Genomic DNA, 16,746 nt, shown 5'->3' on the forward strand with positions numbered 1-16,746 from the left:
ATGTCAGAAATTGAATTCAGAATTTGGATTGCAGACAAGATTAACAAAGTGGAATTAGGAATTTGAGGAGAAATTCAAAAGTTGTCTCAAGAATTTAACGAATTTAAAGACAAAACCACCAAAGACTTAGACACACTGAAGCAAGAATTTGCAGCCCTCAAAGATATGAAAAATACAGTAGAATCCCTCAGCAACAGAATGGAGGAAGCAGAAGAAAGGATTTCTGACATCGAAGATAAAGCCTTTCAACGCTCCCAAACTCTCAAAGAGGAAGAGAAATGGAGAGCAAAAATGGTCATTCTCTCAGAGAGCTCTGGGATAACTCGAAGAAGGCGAATATCCAAATCATAGGAGTTCCAGAAACAGATGAAGTGGCCTCGCTGGGCACAGAGGCCCTTCTGCATGAAATTATGAAAGAGAATTTTCTAGACATGCCTAGAGATTCTGAAATTCAGATAGCGGACAGCTTCAGAACCCCAGCACGACTCAACCCCAATAAGACATCCCCCAGGCAGATCATAATTAACTTCACTAAAGTTAGTATGAAGGAGAAAAACCTCAAAGCTGCCAGGAGAAAGAAAACCATTACCTTCAAAGGGAAGAATATTAGCATGACTGCAGATCTCTCTGCTGAAACTTTTCAAGCCAGAAGATGGTGGTCACTGACTTTTAATCTCCTAAAGCAAAATAACTTTCAACCCCGGATCTTGTATCCAGATAAACTGAGTTTCATTTATGATGGAGAAATTAAATACTTTAATGACATTCATATGTTGAAGAAATTTGTCATAACCAAACCAGCTCTTCAGGATATTCTCAGACTTATCCTCCATAATGACCAACACAATCTCATACCACAAAAGTAAACTCACTCAGAAACTTCGGATCAAACTCCAATTTCCACACTGGTGAAAGGATTAAAAATGCCCACTGCACTTTTGAAAAACTTGATACCAAAAAACTCAGGTCAGATATCTGTTGCATACAAGAGTCACATCTTAACTTAAAAGACAAATACAGACTCAGGGTGAAAGGATGGTCATCCATATTTCAGGCAAATGGTAATCAGAAAAAAGCAGGTGTTGCAATTTTATTTGCAGATACAATAGTCTTTAAACCAACAAAAGTAAGGAAGGACAAGAATGGTCACTTCATATTTGTTAAGGGTAATACTCACTATGATGAGATCTCAATTATTAATATCTATGCACCAAACCATGATGCACCTCAATTTATAAGAGAAACTCTAATAGACATGAGCAACTTGATTTCCTCCAGCTCCATAATAGTCGGAGATTTCAACACTCCTTTGGCAGTGTTGGATTGATCCTCCAACAAGAAGCTGAGCAAAGAAATCTTAGATTTAAACCTAACCATCCAACATTTGGATTTAGCAGACATCTGCAGAACATTTCATCCCAACAAAACTGAATACACATACTTCTCATCAGCCCACGGAACTCACTCCAAAATTGATCACATCTTAGGTCACAAGTCTAACCTTAGTGAATTTAAAGGAATAGAAATTATTCCATGCATCTTCTCCGACCACCAGGGAATCAAACTTGAGCTGAGTAACAACAGGAATCTGCATACTCATACAAAAACATGGAAGTTAAATAACCTTATGCTGAATGATAGCTGGGTCAGAGATGAGATTAGGAAAGAAATCGACAACTTTTTGGAACAAAACAACAACAAAGACATGAACTATCAGAACCTCTGGGACACTGCAAAGGCAGTTCTAAGAGGGAAATTTATAGCACTGCAAGCCTTCCTCAAGAGAACGGAAAGAGAGGAAGTTAACAACTTAATGGGACATCTCAAGCAACTGGAAAAGGAAGAACATTCCAACCCCAAACCCAGTAGAAGAAAAGAAATAACCAAAATTAGAGCAGAATTAAATGAAATTGAAAACAAAAGAATAATACAACAGATGAATAAATCAAAAAGCTGGTTTTTCAAAAAGGTCAATAAAATAGATAAACCTTTGGACAACCTAATCAGGAAAAAAAGAGTAAAATCTCTAATCTCATCAATCAGAAACAACAAAGAAGAAATAACACAGACTTCTCAGAAATCCAAAAAATCCTTAATGAATGTTACAAGAAACTGTATCCTCGGAAATATAAAAATCTGAAGGAAATTGACCGATACTTGGAAGCACATCACCTTCCAAGACTTAGCCAGAATCAAGTGGAAATGTTGAACAGGCCCATATCAAGTTCAGAAATAGCATCAACCATACAAAACCTCCCTAAAAAGAAAAGCCCAGGACCAGATGGTTTCACGTCAGAATTCTACCAAACTTTTAAAGAGGAATTAGTACCTATATTACTCAACCTGTTCCAAAAGGTAGAAAAAGAAGGAAGACTACCTAACACGTTCTATGAAGCAAACATCACCCTGATCCCCAAACCAGGAAAAGACACAACAAGAAAAGAAAATTATAGACCAATATCACTAATGAATATAGATGCAAAAATATTCAACAAGATCCTAACAAACAGAATCCAGCAAAACATCAAACAAATTATACATCATGACCAAGTCGGTTTTATCCCAGGGTCTCAAGGCTGGTTCAATATACGTAATTCTATAAATGTAATCCAGCACATAAACAAATTAAAAAACAAAGACCATATGATTCTCTCAATTGATGCATAAAAAGCTTTTGATAATATCCAGCATCCCTTCATGATCAGAACACTTTAGAAAATCAGTATAGAAGGGACATTTCTTACACTGATAGAGACCATCTACAGCAAACCCACAGCCAATATCATATTGAATGGAGTTAAATTGGAATCATTTCCACTCAGATCAGGAACCAGACAAGGCTGCCCATTGTCTCCATTGCTTTTTAACATTGTAATGGAAGTTTTAGCTACCGCAATTAGGGAAGAAAAGGCGATGAAGGGTATCCATACAGGGTCAGAAGAGATCAAACTTTCTCTCTTCACAGATGATATGATTGTATATCTGGAAAACACTAGGGACTCTACTACAAAACTCTTAGAAGTGATCAAGGAATACAGCAGCGTCTCATGTTACAAAATCAACATTCATAAATTGGTAGCCTTTATATATACCAACAATAGTCCAGTTGAAAAAACAGTTAAGGACTCTATCCCAGTCACAGTAGTGCCAAAGAAGATGAAATATTTGGGAATTTATCTAACAAAGGACATGAAATGTCTCTATAAAGAGAACTATGAAACTCTAAGAAAAGAAATAGCTGAAAATATTGACAAATGGAAAAACATACCATGCTCATGGCTGGGAAGAATCAACATTGTTAAAATGTCCATACTACCCAAAGCAATATATAATTTCAATGCAATCCCTATTAAAGCTCCACTGTCATACTTTAAAGATCTTGAAAAAAACAATACTTCATTTTATATGGAATCAGAAAAAACCTCGAATAGCCAGGACATTACTCAGAAATAAAAACAAAGCAGGAGGAATCACGCTACTGGACCTCAGACTATACTGTAAATTGATAGTGATCAAAACAGCATGGTACTATCAGAAAAACAGAGAAGTAGATGTATGGAATAGAATAGAGAACCAAGTGATGAACCCAGCTACTTATCGGTATTTGATCTTTGACAAGCCAATTAAAAACATTCAGTGGGGAAAAGATTCCCTATTTAACAAATGGTGCTGGCTAAACTGGCTGGCAACCTATACAAGACTGAAACTGGACAAACACCTTTCACTATTAACTAAGATAGGCTCTCACTGGATTAAAGATTTAATCTTAAGACATGAATTATAAAAATGCTAGAAGACAGTGCAGGGAAAACCCTTCAAGAAATCAGTCTGGGCAAGTATTTTATGAGGAGGACCCCCCGGGTAATTGAAGCAGCTTCAAAAATACACTACTGGGACTTGATTAAACTAAAAAGCTTCTGCACAGCCAAGAACACAGTAAGTAAAGCAAGCAAACAGCCCTCAGAATGGGAGAAGATACTTGCAGGTTATGTCTCCAGCAAAGGTTTATTAACCAGAATCCACAGAGAACTCAAACACATTAGCAAGAATAGAACAAGGGATCCCATCGCAGGCTGGGCAAAGGATTTGAAGAGAAACTTCTCTGAAGAAGACAGGCGCACGGCCTTCAGACATATGAAAAAATGCTCATCATCTTTAATCATCAGAGAAATGCAAATCAAAATTACTTTGAGATACCATCTAACTCCAGTGAGACTAGCCTATATCAAAAAATCCCAAGACCAGAGATGTTGGCACAGCTGTGTAGAAAAGGGAACACTTTTTCACTGCTGGTGCGAATGCAAATTAACACATTCCTTTTGGAAAGAGATATGGAGAACACTTAGAGATCTAAAAATAGATCTGCCATTCAATCCTGTAATCCCTCTACTGGGCATATACCCAGAAGACCAAAAATCACATCATAACAAAGATATTTGTACCAGAATGTTTATTGCAGCCCAATTCATAATTGCTAAATCATGGAAGAAGCCCAAGTGCCCATCGATCCACAAATGGATTAATAAATTGTGGTATATGTACACCATGGAATATTATGCAGCCTTAAAGAAAGATGGAGACTTTACCTCTTTCATGTTTACATGGATGGAGCTGGAACATATTCTTCTTAGTAAAGTATCTCAAGAATGGAAGAAAAAGTACCCAATGTACTCAGCCCTACTATGAAACTAATTTAGGATTTTCACATGAAAGCTATAACCCATTTACAACCTAAGAATAGGGGGAAGGGGGAAAGGGGAAAGGGAGGGGAAGGAGGGGGGAGGTGGGTGGAGGGAAGGGGATTGGTGGGATTACACCAGCGGTGTATCTTACCAGGGTATATGTGAAACTTGGTAAATGGTCTGTGAAGCTAGTGAATGATGCCCCATGAGTATATCAATGTACACAGCTATGATTTGATAAAAAAAAAAAAGAAATTACTCTAAAAAAAAAAAAGAACACTACAAGAAACTCTACTCTCAGAAAAATGAAAATTTGAAAGCAATCGACCAATACCTGGAAGTACGCCATCTACCAGGACTTTGCCAGAATGAAGTGAAAATGTTGAACAGGCCTATATCAACTTCTGAAATAGCATCAACTATACAAAATCTCCCTAAAAAGAAAAGCCCAGGACCAGATGGATTTACATCAGAATTCTACCAAACCTTTAAAGAAGAACTAGTACCTACACTACTAAACCTCTTCCAAAATATAGAAAAAGAAGGCATATTACCCAACACATTCTATGAAGCAAACATCACCTTGATCCCCAAACAAGGGAAAGACCCAACAAGAAAAGAAAGTTCTAGACCAATATCACTAATGAATATTGAGCTAAAATACTCAATAAGATCCTAACAAACAGAATCCAACAACACATCAAAAAAATTATACACCATGACCAAGTGGGATTTATCCCAGGGTTCCAAGGCTGGTTGAATATACGTAAATCTATATATGTAATTCAACACATAAACAAACTCAAAAATAAAGACTGTATGATTCTCTCAATTGATGCAGAAAAGCTTTGGATAATATCCAGCATCCCTTCATTATCAGAACACTTAAGAAAATTGGTATAAAAGGGACATTTCTTAAACAAATAGAGGTCATCTACAGCAAACCCAATATCGTATTGAATGGAGTTAAATTGAAATCATTTCCACATAGATCAGGAACCAGGCAAGGTTGCCCATTGTCTCCATTGCTCTTTAACATTGTAATGGAAGTTTTAGCCATCGGAATTAGGGAAGAAAAGGCGATCAAGGGTATCCACATAGGCTCAGAAAAGATCAAGCTTTCACTCTTCGCAGATGATATGATTGTATATCTGGAAAACACTAGGGATTCTACTACAAAACTTTTAGAAGTGATCAAGGAACACAGCAATGTCTCAGGCTACAAAATCAACACCCATAAATCTGTAGCCTTTATATATACCAACAATAACCAAGCTGAAGAAATAGTCAAGGACTCTATTCCTTTCACTGTAGTGCCAAAGAAGATGAAATATTTGGGAGTATACCTAACAAAGGACGTGAAACATCTCTACAAATAGAACTATGAAACTTTAAGAAAAGAAATAGCTGAAGATGTTAACAAATGGAAAAACATACCATGCCCATGGCTGGGAAGAATCAACATTGTTAAAATGTCTATACTACCCAAAGCAATATATAATTTTAATGCAATTCCTATTAAAGCTCCATTGTCATATTTTAAAGATCTTGAAAAAATAATACTTCATTTTATATGGAATCAGAAAAAACCTCGAATATCTAAAACATTACTCAGCAATAAAAACAAAGCAGGAAGAGTCACACTACCAGACCTGAGACTGTACTATAAATCGATAGTGATCAAAACAACATGGTACTGGCACAAAAACAGAGAAGTAGATGTCTGGAACAGAACAGAGAACCAAGAGATGAATCCAGCTACTTACCATTATTTGATCTTTGACAAGCAAATTCAAAACATTCAGTGGGGAAAAGATTCCCTATTTAACAAATGGTGCTGGGTGAACTGGCTGGCAACCTGTAGAAGATTGAAACTGGACCCACACCTTTCACCATTAACTAAAATAGACTCTCACTGGATAAAAGATTTAAACTTAAGACATGAAACTATAAAAATACTTGAAGAAAGTGCAGGGAAAACTTTTGAAGGAATCGGCCTGGGTGAATATTTTATGAGGAGGACTCGCCAGGCAATTGAAGCAGTATCAAAAATTCACTACTGGGACCTGATCAAACTAAAAAGCTTCTGCACAGCCAAGAACATAGTAAGTAAAGCAAGCAGAATGCCCTCAGAATGGGAGAAAATATTTGCAGGTTATACCTCCAATAAAGATTTAATAACTAGAATCCACAGAGAACTCAAACGTATTAGCAAGAAAAGAACACATGACCCCACTTCAGGGCGGGCAAGGGACTTGAAGAGAAACTTCTCTAAAGAAGACAGATGCACAATCTACAAACACTTGAGAAAAAGCTCCCCATCCTTATTCATCAGAGAAATGCAAATCAAAACTACTTTGAGATATCACCTAACCCCAGTAAGAGTAGCCCACATAACAAAATCCCAAATCCAGAGATGTTGGCGTGGATGTGGAGAAAAGGGTATACTTCTACACTGCTGGTTTGAATACACACTAATACGTTCCTTCTGGAAGAATGTTTGGAGAATACTTAAAGACCTAAAAATAGACCTGCCATTCGATCCTATAATTCCTTTACTAGGTTTATACCCAGAAGACCAAAAATCACAATATAACAAAGACATCTGTACCAGAATGTTTATTGCAGCCCAATTCCTAATTGCTAAGTCATGGAAGAAGCCCAAGTGCCCATCGACCCACGAATGGACTAGCAAATTGTGGTACATGTATACCATGGAATATTATGCAGCCTTAAAGAAAGATGGAGACTTTACCTCTTTCATGTTTACATGGATGGAGCTGGAACATATTCTTCTTAGCAAAGTATCTCAGGAATGGAAGAAAAAGTATCCAATGTACTCATCCTTACTATGAAGCTGAATTATAGCTTTTCACATGAAGGCTATAACCCAACTATAGCACAAGACTATGGGTAAAGGGCCAAGGAAGGGGAAGGGAGCGGGGAGGTTATGGTGGAGGGTGGGTATTGGATGGGGCTGCACCTTCAGTGCATCTTAGAATGGGTAGAGGCGAAACTTACTAAAGGCAGAATACAAATGCCTACATACAGTAACTAAGAAAATGCCATGAAGGCTACGTTGAACAATTTGATGAGAATATTTCAGATTGTATATGAAACCAGCACATTGTACCCCTTGATTGCACTAATGTGCACAGCTATGATTTAACAATAAAAATAAATAAATTAATAAAAAAAAGACTCAGATGTTATAAGGAATTTATACACAATTTTCAAACCTAGTACTGAAAATGGAAAAATCCACATAGTTTTAGAATCCTTTTGACAATAGTTATTTTATTTATTGACTTTCTAGCTAAAAATTTGGAGGCAAGCCACCTTGGAAAGAGTATATTGAGTATCAGTCTCTTAAAATTTTAATTTGAGAAGTGGGTTGGGAGGAGAAGGGAGGGGATTTGGTAAGCTCTCACCTATCGGGTACAATGCAGGGGTATATGGCACAGCTTCTGGCAGAGTGAAGGGGTCAACTGCAACTTGGACTTGACCTAACATAAGCAAACAGTGTAATGTAATTGTACGTACCCTTATGTCAATCTGGGAAAAAAACTTTGATAAGTTGTTACTTCTAGATTTCACTAGTGCACAACTTAACGTTACTCAAAAGTTTCCAATCTTTCACAGCAACTTTAACAAAGTTATCAGGGAAAACTAGACCGTCACTACCAAACTTGCATAGATAGCACACAATTCGAAGGGGACAGCCAAAATTCAGGAACATTCTAATTAAAAAACCTCAGTAGAAGGTATAAACTTAAAATGTTTCAGACATTTTAAATGCTTCACTGTGACTCTAAATTGCCATATTCCTCTGCTCCACATTTAGGATAGAAAAATTGGATACTTTCCCACTGTCATGAGCACAAAGAGTCAAAGTGTGCCCTAATTCTGTATTTCACTATTTATTAGTTGTACTATAAAATAATTTTAGTAGTTTATCATTTCACACACTGAAAACAGCATTTGCACACCTATACATATCTGTCTGAAGATGTATCATTTCTAGCTGTATTTGGGGGCTTCGTTTTAACACGTGCAGGTACAATTTGGCAAACAATCCTCCCTCTTGGGCTCTTCCTTTTCCCCTCTTGCCCCTGACTTGGCTTCCCCCTCGGGCACTGAGGGCATGGTGGTAGGAACCAGGTGCCTGGATGAATCTACCATTCTACTTTTCACTCTTTGGAATACTTTAATTTAGTAGGAGTTTTATAAAATTATAATTACAGCACATAGTTTGAGTTTAGGTTTTGGCCAAATCCCAGGCTTTTTCTTTCAGTATACAAGAAATAGTATCCATTTTAGTTTACCTTATTTATTGTTAGAATATTAGGCACAGTCTTCTGACCATTTTCTATGTTTTAAATGATTCCTATTTATTTTCTTCTTTGTTTTATTTTTCTTCATTGGCATTATATTTTCTTTTCCCTCCTAAGAACTTTGAAAGCTATTTTTTAAAGCTCTGAGAAGTTACTTTTAAGTGATTAAATGTCCTTAAACTTTTACTTCTGGTTTCTCATGAAGCTATTTTGATTGTTAAAAATGGTTACACGTCTATCTTTCCAATTTATTGTTAATCCATTTTTACTGTTAAACATTTTCTGAAGACTATATAAAGCACATTTCTCCCCAAAGTTACTTCCTTTTTAAAATAAGTGGCTTTCAGAATTATGTTACTTATAATTCTTGCATGCTATGTTAAGATTATTGCTACTATTGCAGAACACTTTAAACGTCCTTTTTAATGAATTTCTTGACTCATTGCTTATTTTCATATTTCAGTCCCTTCATTTGCCTAAAATTAGTGTGAGTAGCTTCTCTTTGTGTCTCTCACTATTTACTTGAAAACTGTTAAAATTCTCTTTTTAGTACATGACCTGGGAACTGAAAGAAGCAGACGCATGTTAATATGAGTAGGTGGAGAAAGAACTTAGGCTGAGTGTAGCAACAAATGGGAACTTCATGTCTGCCTAGTGTCTCTGGGCTTGTTGAACCTGCAGAATCGATGACTCATGTTCTATATCTGGCTTCCACTGTCGGCAAACCATCAGTGTCAAGCTGCCTCCCTTTAGCTTGTGCCATCTGTGACACGTGAACATTCTGTCCCTATTGGGGGGATCTTCATCAGGAATGTCTCTTCTGTCTGGTTATTAACAACCCTGATATTGAATGTCACCAGCAACAGAAGAGATATCCAAAACAGTTACTGATCGTGTGCCTCTGTGGCTGGGGGTATTCCTTCAGCCTCTGCCCCATCTCCAAATGGGGCATCGCACATGACCCAACTCTTCTAAGTTTGGTGAAACCTCCTCTTTACCCCACACCTTGTTTGTAACTCCAGCCTTTATGTCTCAAAATAAAGATATATAAGATGTCTTTCTTAAGAAATTTGGAAAACCATATTAACTCTGGGGCTTTAACTAAATATTTACTGAATGCTTGGATAAAAAAAGCTACCAACTTTGTTCCATTTGAGTTATTTGTTGCACTGGTCTGTATAATTAAGTTGTTTGTAAAGCCCTCTGCTAACTGGTGATCCAAGAGGGCCATGTGGCTCATTATTCATTAGCAGTAAAATCCTTTTTATCAGGTTTGCCTCTCATTCTTAGATAGGCCTGGCTGACCTGCTGAACCTTACATATGTTACCGGGATGGGGAACTGCTATAGTAGAGAAAGCTGAGCCAGACTGGGAGTTAGGATGGTTAATTAACCACCTTGGACACCTCACTTAGGTGCCATGATCCTCAGTTTCTTCCTCAGATGATGGGAATAACACCACCTGTTCTGCCTATAGCACAGGATTTATTTTTCAAAACAAATGAGATACTATATTAAAAAACCAACATGCCAGGAACCACAAAGCCCTCTGCAAGAACAAGATTTCTTCCTGAAAGTGGAGAGAAATGAAAGTTTCCTTCTCACATTTTCACTTTTTTGAATAAGAGAAATGTTTTAGCTGAAAGGGAAATAAACAGGCAGCCTGTTCCACCTGTCCATCCATTCATCATTCATTCATTTGACACAGCATTCCCCAGGGCCAATCACTCTCCTCATGGAGCTTATGTTTTAGAAACAGAGTTAGGTCAAATATAAATACAAAAGTAAGATCATTTTAATCAGTGGTGAGCATCATTAGGAAAAGTGGGAGAAAAGGCAGAAAAGGACCAGCTGGACGAGGTACGATAGTTGCTACTTTAGATAAAATGCTCAAGAAGGATTTGGTTTTGTCTATTGTGGAGAATTAAAATACATAATTGATAAAGTGTCCAATAACATAATGCTTGGCATTTCCCCAAATATCTTTTTTATTTTTCCCATTTTATAACTGCTTTTTGAGGCCCACAGTCTACATCTGATCTAGATGAGAGTGGAAGCCACAGGAATCTGAGAACTAACTGGAAAGAATTTCAAAATAGTGACTGTACATACCCATTTCCTGACTGCTGCTGGCCACACCAAGGCCATATGCCTCCAACACATCCTTTACTGTTCGCATAGACTCATCGTACCTGGCTGCAAGGCCAAGGAAGTTATAGGAGCCCATGTTGATAACATCTTCGATAATTCTTCCAGTAAACCTGTAGGGGGATGTGTAAGTGAGCATAGTAGGCTTCCTCATTTAATAGCATCCTAGTTCCCAAGAGACCTTGGGTCTGGCCCCAATCATATATTTCTTCTTTCTTATTAACTTGCACCACCATCATCATTTTTTTAAAAAAGAAATTTTGTCATTTGTGGTAACATGGATAGAACTGGAGGCCATCATATTAATTGAAATAAGCCCAAGCACAGAAAAGCAAATACTGCATGTTTTCACATATTTGTGAGAGCTAAAAAGGTGGATTTTGTGATGACAGAGAGTAGATTGATGGTTACTGGAGTCCAGGAAGGGTGGGGGGTGGGTAGACAAACAGAAGTTAATTAAAGTTAATCAGCAGTTAGATGTATACGGTCTGATAGAAGAAACTTAGTGCTAGATAGATCAGTAGAGTGACTGTAGTTTAAAATAATCCAGTATACATTTCAAAACATCTAGAAGAGAAGAATACAAATGGTTCTACCTTAAAGACTAAAATTTATGGTCATAAGCATCCCAAATACACTCATTTGATCATTATGAATTCTATGCATGCCTTAAATTACCATGTGTGCTCAGTACTAAATTGGAAAGAGTAGACGAAAACATGCGCAGATGAGAGAAAGACGCAGTGAAATTTAAGCAGGGAGGAGGGTGGGAGGGGGATAGGTACATTGTATGAGTATGTTGCACACTTCCCGGGTGAAGGACACACCTACATCCAGAACTTTAACCCTACAAAGACAAACTATGTAACCTAATCAAATGTACACCCATATGAATCTGAAAATTAAAAAAATAAATAATCACTTGTATTCCAAAACTATGCATATCTATTAGGTATCAAAAAAAAGCTGTTAACAAAACAAAAAAATTGTTTTGGCCTTAGAGGACGGTAACCCCATAAAGAAGTTGGGCAAAGCATTGGAGAAAGGTACCCTGAAACACGTGGGTGTTAACTTAGCCCTGATTTAGCCTAGGCACTTACTGCCATGGCTTCTGTGTTCTGGCTGAAAGTCTAGCAAGAGCCTGCTAAAGGGACAAAAGCCATCGTCACCACTGTCTCCTTCAGTGAGAAGTAGGAGGGTACAATTTGTCAATAAAGCAGGTGTTGAACACACAGAGCCAGCCAGGTCCTGTGTTAATTATAAGATAAACAAGGCACTTGGCAACTTAATTACTGTGACTTCCTCCACTGGCATTATGAGGGCTTGCCAAGGGCTGAGTGATGCAAGGCTAGCCACCGTACCTTCTCCTCCAGCCCCAGGTCTATAATCTGTTGTCCACACTAGGATTTAGGATTTTCTTTCCACCCAGCACCTCCAGGTGGGCACCTCACCTAAATGTCCAGTTGTAGTCGTCTGATACCCTCTCTATCACGTCAAACCGAGCTCCTGGGGCACTGCAGATGGGCCGGTTCCAGTTGTCTCTGATTCGCATGTAAAGGTTTCGCTTATAAAAATTCTCAAAGTCTTGATACAGCGGCACAAAATCCTGTTATAACAGAGGTAGAAAGTTAGCTGTGGTCCTTGGCTTTCGGGATTTCATTTGCAATTGAAGGTTGGGAGAAGACTGGGAAGAGCCTTGCAGTGAACCCATCTGCAGATGTGTTTTGAGCAAGTGTTGTTGGAAGGTGAGGAAACAGATGGGGTTTACAAGTAAAGGTGTGAGCCCTTGATTCCCAAAGAAGTGCCCCTTAATTGAGGAAGGACTAAACGTGATAAATAAAGGTGAAGGTAGCAAAGATGACAATGCAATTGCAAGTCCCAGAACAAGTGGTGGAGATGTTAAATCCTGCAGCTTTTCTAAGGGTAATAGCAGGTGTTGATGTCCAGAGCAGTTTGGGGTGGAGAAGTTCACTCCTGTGTTCTTAACTTTTTCCAAGCCTGAATATCCCCACTCATTTTGTCATTGGAATTATGGATGAACTTGAACAGTTGCACTTGTTGGCAAAACTGTTCTTGGCAGGCAACTGGCTGTATCTGAGGAATTGTGGAGGCTCTAGGCCTCCCTCACAGCTGAACTAACAACTTTGAATTGCTGAATAAATTGTAATCCATGACCAAAGGGATCTGCAATCCACTGAGGCTCAAATTAAGACATGTATAATTTCATCATCTGGCTTGGTAGTTTACACAAGAGAGAAAATGCAAAAGCTGTAACTGTAGGTTAAACCAAGTACTTTGGACATTCATTAGATTGGAGCAGGAAGGATGAGTCACATCTTGCTGGAGGAACTAGGGAAGCTTTATGCAGGAGGGACCTTGGAAATGGGCATTGATTTATAATGGGCAGAATGTTTGGGGAGTGCTCTCAGTATGAGTGGGTCTGTATGGTAATATATATGGCACATTAGAGAAGAATGAGTAAGAATAATAGTAATCCCACTTCTGAGTATCTACCCAAAGGAAAAGAAGCATTTTATCAAAAAGATGCCTGCATTTAAATGTTCATTGCAGCACAATACACAATTGCACAGATGTGGACTCAACCCAGTCCCATCAATTCATCACCTGTGGTTCAGTGAGTAGGGAAGGAGGCCCATATACCGAGGGTGGTGGGTTCAAATCCAGCCCCAGCCAAGGCCAAACTGCAACAAAAAAATATCTGGGCATTGTGATGGGTGCCTGTGGTCCTAGCTGCTCAGGTGGCTGAAGCAGGAGAATTGCCTAAGCCCAGGAATTGGACGTTGTTGTGACCTGTGATGCTATGGCACTCTACCATGAGGGTGATAAAGTGAGACTCTGTCTCTAAAAAATAAAATAAAATAAAATAAAATAAAATAAAATAAAAATGTGTACACACACACACACACACTATGGGGTACTACTCAGCCATAAGAAATGAGTTAATGTCTTTTGCAGGAATTTGGATGGAACAAAGATCATTATCCTAAGTGAAATATCTCAGGAATGGAAAAATAAACATCAAATGTACCATCCAGTAATTTGAAAATGATCAATGAGCACACAAGAGCACAGAGGGGAGTAAAAGTCATTGGAAATCAAGAAAAGGGGAGGGGTAGAAACCTACCTAATAGGTACAATGAACACTTACTTAACTCAGGTGATAGGTGGACCAACAACCCTGACTTAAGCATTACAAAAAGTATTACAAAAATATGTAATAAAATCATTTGTACTCCCTTAATATTTTCGTTTTTTTTTTTTTTTTTTGTAGAGATAGAGTCTCACTTTATGGCCCTCGGTAGAGTGCCGTGGCCTCACACAGCTCACAGCAACCTCCAACTCCTGGGCTTAAGCGATTCTCTTGCCTCAGCCTCCCGAGTAGCTGGGACTACAGGCGCCCGCCACAATGCACAGCTATTTTTTGCAGTTTGGCTGGGGCAGGGTTTGAACCCGCCACCCTCGGTATATGGGGCCGGCGCCCTACCGACTGAGCCACAGGCGCCGCCCCTCCCTTAATATTTTCAAATGAAGAAAGAAAAGAAATTAGCTATCAAAAAAAGAAAAGACAACCCCAAAACAAGCAAACAAAAAAGCAAAGTATATCCTGTTATTCCGCTCATGATGGGTAATAGCTCCCACCTCACTCTGGATCCGAGTTCCTGACTCATTTGGCTCCCAGTTATCTCTCTTGTCCCATCTCCCAGCAACTCCCTGTGATGTGGGTGCGGCTGGAATGTCACCTGGGTGCAGACAGTGGCAGCCTGAAGCATTTGCATGAGGAGTTCATGTTTATTCTACAGGTAATCGGGAGCCACTGAGTAATTGAGAGTGAGCCTTCTTATTTTGAGCTCTTTACTCTCTTTTCTCTTATTAAATGGAGCTGACTTCCTAACAGGACAAGACAGATCATAGGGAAAGCCTTTATGGATTATCTTATGCTACTGCTTTTCTCACTCATTCTCTGAGCTGGTCCATTCCAGAGGATGATAGAGAGAATTTGTAAATTTTGATGGCAAATGGTGGCATCCAAGCCCCAGAGCTTTCTGTCACTTCACTCTCTGGCCTTCAGTGACAGTGACATTATTTCTTGAGGGGAATTATGATTTTCTGTAAGAAAGGATGTTCATAAGCACATACTGGAGACTTTCTATTGCATGTGAATTTGGACGATGCTTGTTACATTTAAAAATCCCATATCAAATGCATTTTCTTTAAATAATCATGATAAAGGTTTTATTATAGTTTAAAGCCATGAATTTATTACAATCCTTTATACCCTCTCATGTTCTCACAGAGAAAAAGACACATTTTTGAGGCAATGAGATTTTGTAGTTCCACAAAATTCACTTCTAAACTGTTTCTTCTTTGATTCAGTATTTTTTTCAGACTGTCTACTGCTTTTTGACTTATTCTATATCCCCAAATGTTATTTATGACCCTTTCTTTATAATTTTAAAGCCTTATTTGAAAGGATCAGATATAAACTTGCCCTATCAAGAGAAAAGAGAGAAGTAGGTCTATAATAATATTTCTGAACTCTCGAGAGTGGAATTATAATTTTATGTTTTATGAGGAATCTTATACCAAATAAAGTAATAGTTGGTTTTGGAGAGAAAAAGAAAAGAGCCAAAACATTCTGTCAGTACAATTCAAACAATGAATTTAAGATTTGGAACCACAAGATGCACGCAGGTACCAGGGGTAGAAGGACAGAGATTATAGAACTCAAATATGCATTTGGCCCATGATGGAAATCAGACCCAGATAGGTAAGTGACTTTAATTCTGGTCAGTCTATGACCTCACCCACTCACTTAGAGAGTGATTTCAGAGTGACCTTAGGTTTGCCCAGCTTCCCTCTAGACCACCAGGAAGGACAAATATCTGGCTCACAATATGGAAAATTAAGGCCAACAGATGACAGGAGGAGTGTCCACGGGTGACGAGGAACTTGATGTTGGCTCGAAAAAGCAACCTGAGGCTTCCCCATCCTGTGCCTCATGAAGATGTATTGTCACAGCCATCTAAGGAAAGGTGGGGAAATAACTCATCCTGTCTAAACTTCCTGCCTCCTCACTCAAAGATTCAGAATTTGTATTTACGTGGGAGTAGGAAGCTAGTTCTTAATTGAGATAAATGTTTTGAGGGCAAGATACAGGGATTCTAGCAGGGTGCAGTGGCTCATGCCTATAATCCTAGCACTCAGGGAGGATGAAGCAGGTGGGTCACTTGAACTGAGGAATTTGAGACCAGCCTGAGCAAGAGTAAGACCCATCTCTACGAAAAATAGAAAAAATTAACCAGGCCTCTTGGCAGGCTCCTGTAGTCCCAGTTTCTCAGGAGGCTGAGGCAAAAGAATCACTCGAGCCCAGGAGTTTGAGGTTGCTGTGAGCTATGACACCACAGCAACAGAATGATACTCTATCTTAAAAGAAAGAAAACAAATAAAAAACAGGGATTCTAACCTATTCTCCCGGGTTCAGGGAAGACTTCCCGCTAGGGAATGATTTTTACATTCAATAGATTTTATAAACTAGGTATTTGCAACTCCCCATTTTAAAAA

At 38.5% G+C, this 16,746-nt stretch overlaps 1 protein-coding gene and 1 long non-coding RNA gene across 2 annotated transcripts in view; one reads left to right on the plus strand and one right to left on the minus strand.

The window, feature by feature from the left end:
- Window positions 1–16,746, minus strand: part of SPTLC3 (serine palmitoyltransferase long chain base subunit 3) — a 207,542-nt gene that overhangs the window by 123,496 nt on the left and 67,300 nt on the right. The window contains exons 3-4 of the mRNA XM_053574493.1: window positions 12,615–12,769; window positions 11,128–11,276 (exon numbers count right to left, since the gene is read on the minus strand). Of these exons, the coding sequence (XP_053430468.1) occupies window positions 11,128–11,276; window positions 12,615–12,769 (304 nt within the window). The remainder of the gene's footprint in view (window positions 1–11,127; window positions 11,277–12,614; window positions 12,770–16,746) is intronic.
- The window catches only part of LOC128573946 (uncharacterized), a 79,600-nt gene that overhangs the window by 42,990 nt on the left and 19,864 nt on the right, over window positions 1–16,746 (plus strand). The gene's annotated exons all lie outside the window — the stretch shown is intronic.

The sequence above is a fragment of the Nycticebus coucang genome, chromosome 21 (genome assembly GCF_027406575.1).
Source record: "Nycticebus coucang isolate mNycCou1 chromosome 21, mNycCou1.pri, whole genome shotgun sequence".
NCBI classification, from domain to species: Eukaryota; Metazoa; Chordata; class Mammalia; order Primates; family Lorisidae; genus Nycticebus; species Nycticebus coucang.